General features: G+C 39.9%; 1 protein-coding gene across 1 annotated transcript; it reads left to right on the forward strand.

Moving 5' to 3' along the window:
- The first annotated feature begins 10022 nt into the window (after positions 1-10022).
- On the forward strand, positions 10023-10952 carry LOC118973231 (olfactory receptor 1A1-like). The gene has a single exon (XM_037022720.2). It carries the CDS (start codon positions 10023-10025, stop codon positions 10950-10952), a length of 930 nt encoding a protein of 309 aa, XP_036878615.2.
- Positions 10953-11503: the final 551 nt, after the last annotated feature.

An 11503-nucleotide genomic window follows, 5' to 3' on the forward strand; every position in this document is an offset into this window, starting at 1 on the left:
AACTCTTAGAAAAAAACATGAGCAAAAATCTCTTGGACATAAACATGAGTGACTTCTTCAAGAAAATACCTCCCAGTGCAAGGGATACAAAAGCAAAAATGAACAAGTGGAACTATATCAAGTTGAAAAGCTTCTGTATAGCAAAGGACACCATCAATAGAACAAAATGGTATCCTACAGTATGGGAGAATATATTCATAAATGACAGATCTGATAAAAAGTTGACATCCAAAATATATAAAGAGCTCACACACCTCAACAAACAAAAAGGAAATTATCCAATTAAAAAATGAACAGAAGAGCTGAATAGACAGTTCTCTAAAGAAGAAATCCAGATGGCCAACAGACACATGAAAAGATGCTCCACATCACTTGTCATCAGAGAAATGCAAATTAAAACCACAATGAGACATCATCTCACACCAGTAAGGATGGCTACCATCCAAAAGACAAACAACAACAAATGTTGGCGAGGTTGTGCAGAAAGGGGAACCCTCCTACACTGCTGGTGGGAATGTAAACTAGTTCAACCATTGTGGAAAGCAGAATGGAGGTTCCTCAGAATGCTTAAAATAGAAATACCATTTGACCCAGGAATTCCACTTCTAGGAATTCACCCCAAGAATGCATTACTCCAGTTTGAAAAAGACACAAGCATCCCTATGTTTATCGCTGCACTATTTACAATAGCCAAGATATGGAAGCAACCTAAATGTCCATCAGTAGATGAATGGATAAAGAAGATGCGGTACATATACACAATGGAATATTACTCAGCCATAAGAAAAAAAACAAATCCTACCATTCGCAACAACATGGATGGAGCTAGAGGGTATTATGCTCAGTGAAATAAGCCAGGCGGAGAAAGACAAGTACCAAATGATTTCACTCATATGTGGAGTATAAGAACAAAAGAAAACTGAAGGAACAAAACAGCAGCAGAAGCACAGAACCCAAGAATGGACTAATAGTTACCAAAGGAAAAGAGACTGTGGAGGAAGGGTGGGAAGGGAGGGATAAGGGCGGGAAAAAAAGAAAGGGGGCATTACGATTAGCATGTACACTGGGGGGGGGGCACAGGGAGAGCTGTGCAATACAGAGCAGACAATTAGTGATTTTACAGCATCTTACTATGTTGATGGACAGTGACCGTGAACAGGGATTTGGGGGGTACTTGGTGAAGGGGGGAGCCTAGTAAACATAATGTTCTACATATAATTGTAGATTAATGATACCAAAATAAAAAAACTAAAAGAAAAAAAGAATCTTAACTAAGCAACTAAAAAAAAAAAAGATTTTGGAGAGTTGTCCAACAATTACATGAGTAGAGCAGTATTTAGTGAAAAGAACAGTTGACATTTACTAAGTGCTAACTACGTGCTAGACTCTGTATTAAGGACTTTTCAGATATTAATTCATTTGATCCTCATAATAAGTTTATTTACTTAAGGATGTTGCTATTTTTAGTATCATTGGTAATAATCCTACTTTAGAGAAGAGTAACTTCGTTTAATAATTGCCAATTCAATTAAGGTCAGTTTCAGCCAGTAAGATGCACACTCTGGGCTGAAACCCAGCCAGAGCTCTCAGCCTTCACCATGGTCTTCTGCAGCAGGGAAGTGAGCACTCTATGACAGGAGGTGCTAAGTCACAGGATAATGACCATTGTTCACAGCTCTTATACAGGTGGCACATACATGAAGTGGACTAGGTAACACTGAGGCCCCTTCCATCTCTAAGAACCTACCATTAGCATGCTAGATAAAGTATAACCCACACCATAAGTCAAATGATCCACACGTCAAATGCTAGATGAAAGATAAAATATAACTTTTTTTCTGTCACGTGTAACACCAGAAAGGATTCAGTACAGCCTGGAAGAATGACCATGGGCTCAACTATAGAAGGGTTCCAGTTTGTGCTGAATAGCAGAGGTACCCATATTACAGCAGAGCCTAGACTCGATCAGTCCAGTGCTTGAAACAGGAAGACAAACTCCCTTGGAAACTGCCTCCCCTATCCTCCCTTTTCAAAGAACTTTGGGAACCATTACTCCTGAGAACCACAGTATGCCCTCGGGGCATGTCAGCAGGTCCCAACAACTGCTTTGACTTTGGCCTGAATGAACACAAGGGAAAGTCATGTCTCAGGACGACCTGGCCTGGTAAGTCAGAATTTTATCCAAGCTATAATGCACTCTACCTCCTTAAAGAGGAAACAAGACTCCCCATCTTCAGGCCCCATCTAAGAAGTTCTTTCTGTCTCTTCTGCTCATGATTGGGAAACTCAGGGCTCCTCTTTCCAAACCATCCCATGCTGTCTCCCCTGCCTCAGACACAGGACACCAAAGACCCAAGTTCCAGAAATACTATTGGATTTCTCCAGCATATCTGCCTCCAAAAACTAATGTCAAGGAGCTAGACGAGCAGTCTACAAACTCCACACTGTGGAAGATGAATGACGGCCACAGGACCAGGACCCTTTTTGACAGCATCTGAGCACCAGGAGCTGTGGGTGTTGGATAACATAGTCTTTACTACAAAGACATCAAGGGATAGCCAGAAACTACATTGCCTGTATCATCTTTGACCCTCCCCAAATCCAGAGAGGTAAGTAGAATTATTTTATCATTTCATCAGGTGAAAAAATGGTGAATTGAAATGTCTACCATCACACAGAATGATAATGGCAAAACTAAGAAAACTAGGGCTAAGATCTTGGCTAGAATTGAGAGAAAAAACATTCAAAATCACATAGGCAAAAGGTAGAGACAGAACCCTCTCCTTCCGACAATAATTATCTGTGGGCTTTTGTTCATGAAAACAGAAAGAGAAAGGGGAGTTTCAGTTTGGTTTTCTCAAATCTGAGCTCTCTCTGACTCCTGAAGTTTTACTTTGCCTGCGTGTGTGTGTGTGTGTGTGTGTGTGTGTGTGTGTGTGTGTGTGTGTGTGTGTGTGTGTGTGTGTGACTCTGTACATGCACTCACACAGCCCATTGTCTTAGATGAGCCACAAACCCACCTTGCCCTTCCATGGTCAATGGTGCATGCTCAGGCCCCTACACAACATTGCTATTTCATTGTCAAGCACAGATCGGCTGGACTATCAGAGAGACTCAAGCACTCAGAGGATTTATTTGGTCTTGTCGGCTTCCCTGATGCCAAGGGAGGCATTTGGCCTCGTGTGCGCCTAAAAACTGTCCTCAGCCCATCTCTCTCAGTGACAGATTATCTCAGAGCACAGACCCTTCCAAGAAGAGTGTTTAGGGGCCAGCACTGCCCAGGAATCCTGACTCCTTCCCAGGGAACTGGAAGCGCTCCGTCTACCTCTAGCATTCATGCTGATGCACTTCCTGCTCCTCTTCCTGGGAGTCGAAGTTTCCTTCACCTCTTTCTGCAGGGTTTCTGCAGACACCCTATATCTGGCACAGGACCCCTAGATCCCCTCCGTGGATCTTTATCCTCAACCCTGTACTCAGGATCTCCCTCCTCAGTTCCCTGCTTCTTTATTTCCTACAAAGACTACAGCAACTTCTTATCCTTCTCTGGTGGACTTTTCTTATTATTTAACTCTTTTATTTCACCTCCTTATGGTTGTCCAGGTGCCAGATGGTCACTCCACATGTTGTCCTATTGATAAGTCATTTAATTTATATGTCCAAATATCCATGTTGACATTAAATTAACAATTGCTTATAAGTGTTACCAGATGGAATTAGTGCAACACGCATCCACCCCACGGATTCTTTGTGCCTAATGCATATAGAACAAAGTACTTCTGTTGGTTCAAAATTCTCCACAATAGTAACCCAATCTTCTTTTCCAGACTGATTTCTTCCTGCTTTTATCCTGTACTCCTAATAAAGATATACAACCCAGTTTTGCCAGGGGTAATCCTCAAATGTACAAATATTTTCTCTTTAAGATTCTCTCATTGATGAGAAACTTGGGCTTCATTTATCAAATGATGCTAGACAGCAAGTTATTTTAAAGAGATACCCACAATAAATTATATTGCAAATACAATTTTGGGTCTAGTAAGCAGATGTCTCTGTAAAGAAGCCTGACTAAGAATAGAAGTGCATAGAGAAGAAATGGTGTGGTAGGTAGAAAAAAATTACAAGATTGAGGTACATACATTGAATGACTAATGGGGCCACCATGTTTACTTGTCAAGGGGAAACAACTGGTACTGGGGTAGATCCTAGAGAGAGAAGATACTGCAGCAGAGGGCACCGTGGAGGAGTACAGCCAATGACACAGAGAAGAAGAGGATGAGAGAATGTTAGATGTATGCACACTTCTGAGGTTTTGTACAAAGAGGACAGGATGGGAATAGGTGTACAGTATGATGTGCCAGGCACATATGATGGTATGTGGCCTTATGAGTTTAAGTTTCTCAGTGAAAGAAGGACATGACACCCAGCTCTGGGAGAACTGATGTGGGGTGTGTGGTGAGTTTGTGGATAGTGGCAAAGGTTTGGATGGATACCATGGACAGTGAGGATATGGGGCTTGCTTTAAGTGTTGACAGTCCAAATGCAATTGAGTATCATAAATTCTAGTCACATTCTGTGTGATTTCTCTAATGTGACTCACTACCCAGGAAGAGGGAAGTGAAAATATGGACAGAGTATCTCAGAGTGAAGGTTATGTTGGGAGGGTGCATGACCATGAGATACAGGCTGGGGAGGTATGAAAGGGCCAGAACTGGGAAGACTCCCTGAGATGCAATACAGAGGTTGGGAAGCTGGACATCACCATTGGTCAAAGAGAAGGTGTGCAAAAAATAAATAAGCTGGGAGGGTAGCATTGAACAATTTTATAACATTGGCAAAATAGTGTTAAAAACAAATGCTACTTGCATCCACCTCATATTTTTATTCCTTTCACGTGAATCTTCTTTTCCACTTCATCTTTCTCTCCTAGCATGACAAAATTTCCAAAAGATCCCACTGCCCAGTGTAAATGAACTTCTGCTTCTTCTCAACCTCTTCACAGAAGTCATTAATAAGAAAATGTTACAAATAACTTACCCACTTTCAAGTTTTCTGTATGACAATAAACATTCTTTGTTTTTTGAACACATGTGTTAGATCTTCTCTAGGGTCTAATCAAGAATTGAAACTATTGCCTCAGGTAAATGTGTAAGAATTTTTAGCTTTCCTAGATAAGGGATAATCATTCTCCAAATGACAATACAAATTTTTCCATTTCTTCCCTAATGCTCGGAATTGTCAGGTTTTACAACTGCTCCAAGGCGAATAATGTAAAAGTGAATTTTGTTTTAATTTGGTTACACATATTTTCTTTTAAATGATTATTGTCCATTACAGTTTTTTCTATGACTTCCGGATTCAAGCCCACTGCCCATTATTTCCTACTGGGTTTGATCTTTTTTTCATTAGTGTTTAGGAATCTTCTCTACTCTGTACCCTAGTCCCTATTGATTACGTGCTGAGCACATACCTCGTCCAGCCGTCCAGCCTGTGACTTGCCTTTCTCCTTCCTTTGTGGTGTTTGCTTCATAAAAATGTTTTAAATTCAAAGTAGTCAAATTTTACAGTATGTTTTCTTATGTGCTGTGTGTTTTGTGCCTGGTTTAAGAAATCAGCTCCGGCCTGATAACAGAAACACATTTTCTTATAAAATTATTGAACTTTTGCCTTTCACAATTAATCCACGTGGAAACATTTTTCATGTCATTGTTGTGTGTGGGCATCCAGTTGTCCCGGCATGCTTTACCAAACAGCCACGCCCTGCCTGTTTCTAAACCGCTTCATGTCATCTGCTCACTTCTAAAAAATACTGGGTCGGTTTCTAGGTTCTCTACTCTGCTAGATAGATGTATTTGTCAGCTCTTGTAGTACGAATCCTCCTGTGTGAAATATCCATTAAATCATTTCACCCTTGACTGGACATCCCCACCCCACACCCGAAACTTTTTCTCCAAATTGTCTCAGCTCCTCTTGCCTCTGTTATCTCGAGTTTTTGGATGCGTTTACCAAATTTCATATTTAAAAGAAATCTGTGGCATTTTTATTTGGATTGCAATGAATTTTTACATGAATTCAGGATACGAGACTTTTTTACATTGAGTCTCCATTAACATGGTTTATCTCCACATTATGTAGGTGTTCTTCTTGTCATTCAATAAGTTTTGTAATTTTTGAATGTAATCTTACATATCTTCTCTTAGATTCACGTCTTGATTCCCTAACTTTTTGTTGCTAAGGAGAATAGGAAGTCTTTCTTCTAATTACGCTTTGCAATATACTTTAACTTAAGTGTAATAACAGTACAGATTTTTAAATATTGACTTACATCAAACTTGCTGACACCTTTTTACTTATCTAGAGATTATGTGTTATTTACTTTGTAGATACTCATATTTTCTGTGAATTCTATGCAATTTGTGCTTTCTTTCTAACACTGATATGACAAAAAAATTTTCCAGTGCTCTTTTCATAAATAGGATAATGCTTCAAGAGTTTTATGCAGCAAGTCAAATTAAATTCCATTCTTTATATGGATCTGTGCTCACATCTCTTGTACAGGGGCATTAATACTCCAGACCACAAACTTAGAGCTTCATTCCTCGTTGAAATCCTAATGGGACACAGTAGCATCAGTTCGGGCTTCAATTCTTTCTGAGTTTCCTTTTTGTTTCCTATACCTATGCAATCTCGTTTCTTTCTTTTATGTTTGGCTGTATGTACTTTTATTATGTAAAATTTATATGTGTTTTAAATAGAATGGGACCTGATGACATCAACTACATATACCATTTGGCCAAGAATAGCAACTCAAAATATTACTTCCTTCCCAGATGAGCTAAACATAGTCTTTGAGCCCTCCAGTTTTACAGAAACCCTCTCAATTCTTAGATAGTATGATTTCATGTGAATACAGGGAAAGGCATTTCAAGAGGGAAAACCAAATTCACGGAGGTACATAAAAGAAAAAGCATATCACATTAGGAGGAAACATAATTTTACTTGCATCCTCTGTGTTTAACATACAAATTCCCTTGTGTGCTATAGGAAACACTAAAAATTGGCTAATGAATTAATTACAGATTGAGTTAATTACTGAGTAGAGCTCTCTTTGGAAAAATTAGAATATCCTGGACTACAGTAACAAATACATGATAAAATGTCTAATGGCTTAAAAAGAAGAAAAGTTTATTTCTCGCAAATGTAACAGTCCAATCCCATTTCTTCTTGCTGGATGGTGGCTCTCCTGAAATTGGAAAAACAGGGACACAGTCTCTTAACTATGTGACTCCGCCATCCTGTGGAGCCCCTTGGCCATTCACACTCAGCTGACAATAGGGTCAAGAGTGTTGAAGAAGTCCAGAACTGGAACACGTGGATGGACCCAGTCACATGACACCAACTCAGGGCACAGGAAGTCGGGAAATGTGGCCACGCTGAGTGTCCAGTAAGAAGAGAACAACTTAGATTTGGGGGAGCAGCTACTAGTCTCTGCCACAGTTAGGATGCCTCGACATGATCAAAGAAGAAGACACCGGTAGTCAGGCACTTAAGGGAGCACTGCAGTATTTCAGGTAGAAAATGATAGTAGCCAAAACTAAAGCACTGAGACAATATACTTATTGTCTACATAAAAAGTAATCTACAAATTATTTTAAGTAAAGAATCAACATCATCAGATGTAGAGGTGAGGGTTAGCCAGAGTGACAGTGCCTGGTAGTATCCCCACTTGTTCAAAATCCATGAAGTAAACCTATATAATTCAAGTATAAGATGTAAAATTATTTGTGTGCAAACTGAATATTCCACAGTAAGCTTTCTGGAAGAGATAAACAAGATACAGTTCTCCTCCTCAGAAAGTCTGCAATCTATTTAGGTTGTATATGCAAACTGTGGGCTTTGGTCAGACATTTGGGCAGAATGACTGAACACGGAAGTATAGGAAAAAGAGATTAAGCCCAGAGATTTAGACCTGACCTTCTCCTAAGCAGTACTTGCAGCCACGACGGAGCAGGATGAGTGACCAAAGGAAGTAATAAAGGTAAGAGAAGCTGAAAAGAAAACATTATGATACATATATTTAAGGGTTTGGAATAATGATGAAATGTAGCAAAGTTGAATGTCTGCTTTAAAAATGGAATACCAGGGAAATAAATTTACTGATTTGTTTTTGGGCTACAACAAAATCCCAGCTGTCTGTGATTTACATTCTTCTGATTCCAGCCTAGACAACTGTTACCTCCTGGGCTCTGGGCTCATTCTGAGTTTAATCAGAGAAACAATTTATAATTGTTCAGGGTGCTCCCTGTACTGGCCACCCTTGGCACGGCAGTGGTTTTTCTAACACTCCAAAATAATCCCCGCTTTTTTTCCCTTTGTAATAAAATTACTGTGTGGTTTTGCTTTGCCATTAAATTGTAAGGTCTTTGAAAGAAGAGACTATATCATATATAAATAAGCGAATTTATAAACTGTATTTTTTTTGAGAGGGCATCTCTTATATTTATTGATCATATGGTTGTTAACAACAATAAAATTCTGTATAGGGGACTCAATGCACAATCATTAATCAACCCCAAGCCTAATTCTCAACAGTCTCCAATCTTCTGAAGCATAACGAACAAGTTTTTACATGGGGAACAAGTTCTTACAAAGTGAATAAGTTCTTAGATGGTGAACAGTGCAAGGGCAGTCATCACAGAAACTTTCGGTTTTGATCACGCATTATGAACTATAAACAATCAGGTCAAATATGAATATTCGTTTGATTTTTATACTTGATTTATATGTTGATCCCACATTTCTCCATTATTACTATTATTATTTCTTTTTTTAATAAAATGCTGAAGTGGTAGGTAGATGCAAGATAAAGGTAGGAAACATAGTTTAGTGCTGTAAGAATGCAAATGTAGAGGATCAGGTGTGTGCCTATAGAGTAAGTATTAATCCAAGCTAGACAAGGGCAACAAAACATCCATGGACGCAGAAGATTTCTCTCAAAACAGGGGGGGGTGATGTTCTAAGCCTCACCTCTGTTGATCCCCAATTTCTCACCTGATGGCCCCCCTGCGACTGTACCTGTCTTAGGTTGTTCCTCCCTTGAGGAATCTTACCCGTCTCTGGCTAACCAGTCATCTTCTGGGGCCATACAGGGAAATGTAAAGTTGGTAAGTGAGAGAGAAGCAATATTGTTTGAAAGGGTTAGCTTTTTACGTTTTTGCAGATTTATGCCCTGTGGCTTCTATGCCCAGCATTTGTCTTGAGGTATCTTTACCACTTGTAAGAATTATGATACTCAGTAATTTCGATATGAGGCACAAATTCTACTGAGGGGTTGTAATTAGGTAGGAAGAAGAGAAGCTATAGAAGTAGCAGAAGGAAGAAAACATAGGAAGATTGATTATTTCTTTGACATATCCTCTTGTAATGTAACATAAGCGTGTATAGGTTTTAAATTACTAATTAAATTGTGTGCACACATTAACATAATAGGAATACAGCTACATAACCAAAGCAGACCTACAATTACCAGCCATATCCAGTGAAACCAAGGAAACCAGTTAGGCACCCTAGGCATTTTAAACTATTTCTAACACGATTTACTACAAGGTCTAACAACGTTTCCAGCACATAGAACATGACTTTAATTACTTGATAAATGATTAACTATCAGTAAAATGAACTTTAACCAAATCTGTTTAATTATCTGTTAAATTAACGGTTAAATGATTTCATTATCTGTTAAAAGACTCCCTAGGTGTCTGGGTGATGGGGCTGAGCTTGGATAAGATGGGCACTTCTGAGAGGTTGCTCAGTACCTAGGCATAAGTGTCCAAGGCCAATTGTCAATTAGTTTCTCTGACCAAGAAGAATTCTTTACCATAATATACTGGGGTCTATGAGTTTAGTAAACCTAGGTACAGTCACAGCAACCACAGGAGTCAAAAGCAGTGCTTTAGGAAGTTCATAACCGGCAGTAGCTTCACTACTAATTCTGGATTTCTCTCCCCTTTCCTGCTGAAGGATCCATGAGAGGAGACAACCAGTCCTACACCCTCGACTTCATCCTCCTGGGAGTTGGTGGTCCCCGGCAACAGGAAGATTTCTTCTTCATCCTCTTCCTCTTCATTTACCCCATCACACTGATAGGAAACCTGCTCATCATCTTGGCCATTCACACTGACATTCGCCTCCACAACCCCATGTACTTTCTCCTTGCCAACCTCTCCTTTGTCGACATCTTCTTCTCCTCTGTAACCATCCCCAAGACACTGGCCAACCACATGTTAGGCAACAAAACCATCTCCTTTGGGGGATGCCTGACACAGATGTGTTTCATGTTAGCCTTGGCGAACATAGACAGCTATATCTTGGCTGCAATGGCATATGACCGTGCTGTGGCCATCAGCCGCCCACTTCATTACACAACAATTATGAGCCCAAGGACTTGTGTCCTGCTAGTTGTTGGGTCTTGGGTGGTTGGAAATTCCAATGCCCTCCCCCACACCCTGCTCACGGCTAGTCTGTCTTTCTGTGGAAACCAGGAAGTGGCCAACTTCTACTGTGACCTTGCCTCTTTACTCAAGCTGTCCTGTTATGACATCCAGTTCAATGTGAAGATGATGTATCTAGGGGCTGGTGTTTTCTCTCTGCCATTACTATGCATCGTCATCTCTTATGTTCAGGTCTTTTCCACAGTCTTAAGGGTTCCATCCACCAAGGGTGTGCTCAAGGCCTTCTCCACCTGTGGGTCCCACCTCACAGTTGTTTCTTTATATTATGGGACAGCCATGGGCAGGTATTTCCACTCTCTGACCAGTTACACCCTAAGAGATATAGTGCTCACTGTGATGTATGTTGCGGTGACCCCAATGTTAAATCCTTTCATCTACAGTCTGAGAAACCGAGACATTAAGGTTGCTCTGGGGAAGCTCTTCAGCAAGAGAACATCCTCATAACCAATGTGAGGTCATATTGGTCTGTAGTTAGCAATTTGGATGAACTTGAAGCTCCAGCCCTAACAACCTCTTCCTCCAAGAAGCCATCTTTGTTCTTTCCAGCCACTGTATTCATGTTCTTCTTAGACAAGTTGTAACATTTTGATAGAACATTCTATTGAGATTATCAATTTGTACACATTACTGCTCCTTTTAGTATATTGACAGCAATGGATTATTAGGTTCAAGTCCCACCTTATCGTACTGACTAGCAGAGTAAAGTTGAGAGTGTTTAAGGCCTGGATTCTACAGAATAGAAAAAATAATAATAACTTCCTTGTATTTGTAGTGGAGTATGAGGAACGTAGTGCTTCATATTTTGAAGGTTATAAATCACCATTCAAATGTCAATTTTTTTTGGACTGGGAAGTTTAATCATCCCTACTTTGATTGCAGATCTTCAGGGAAAGGGCTGTCTTAATGCATCATTCTAATTCCCCCAAAATTGGTCATGAAGTGCATCCAATAGTTATTTGTGGAAGTCGAATGAATGAATGTAAGTGAATAAATGT

This window comes from Manis javanica, chromosome 4, assembly GCF_040802235.1.
Source record: "Manis javanica isolate MJ-LG chromosome 4, MJ_LKY, whole genome shotgun sequence".
NCBI lineage: Eukaryota > Metazoa > Chordata > Mammalia > Pholidota > Manidae > Manis > Manis javanica.

Coding starts and splice junctions, on each gene's coding strand:
- LOC118973231 (XM_037022720.2), top strand. CDS start 10,023: ATGAGAGGAGACAACCAGTCCTACACCCTCGACTTCATCCTCCTGGGA.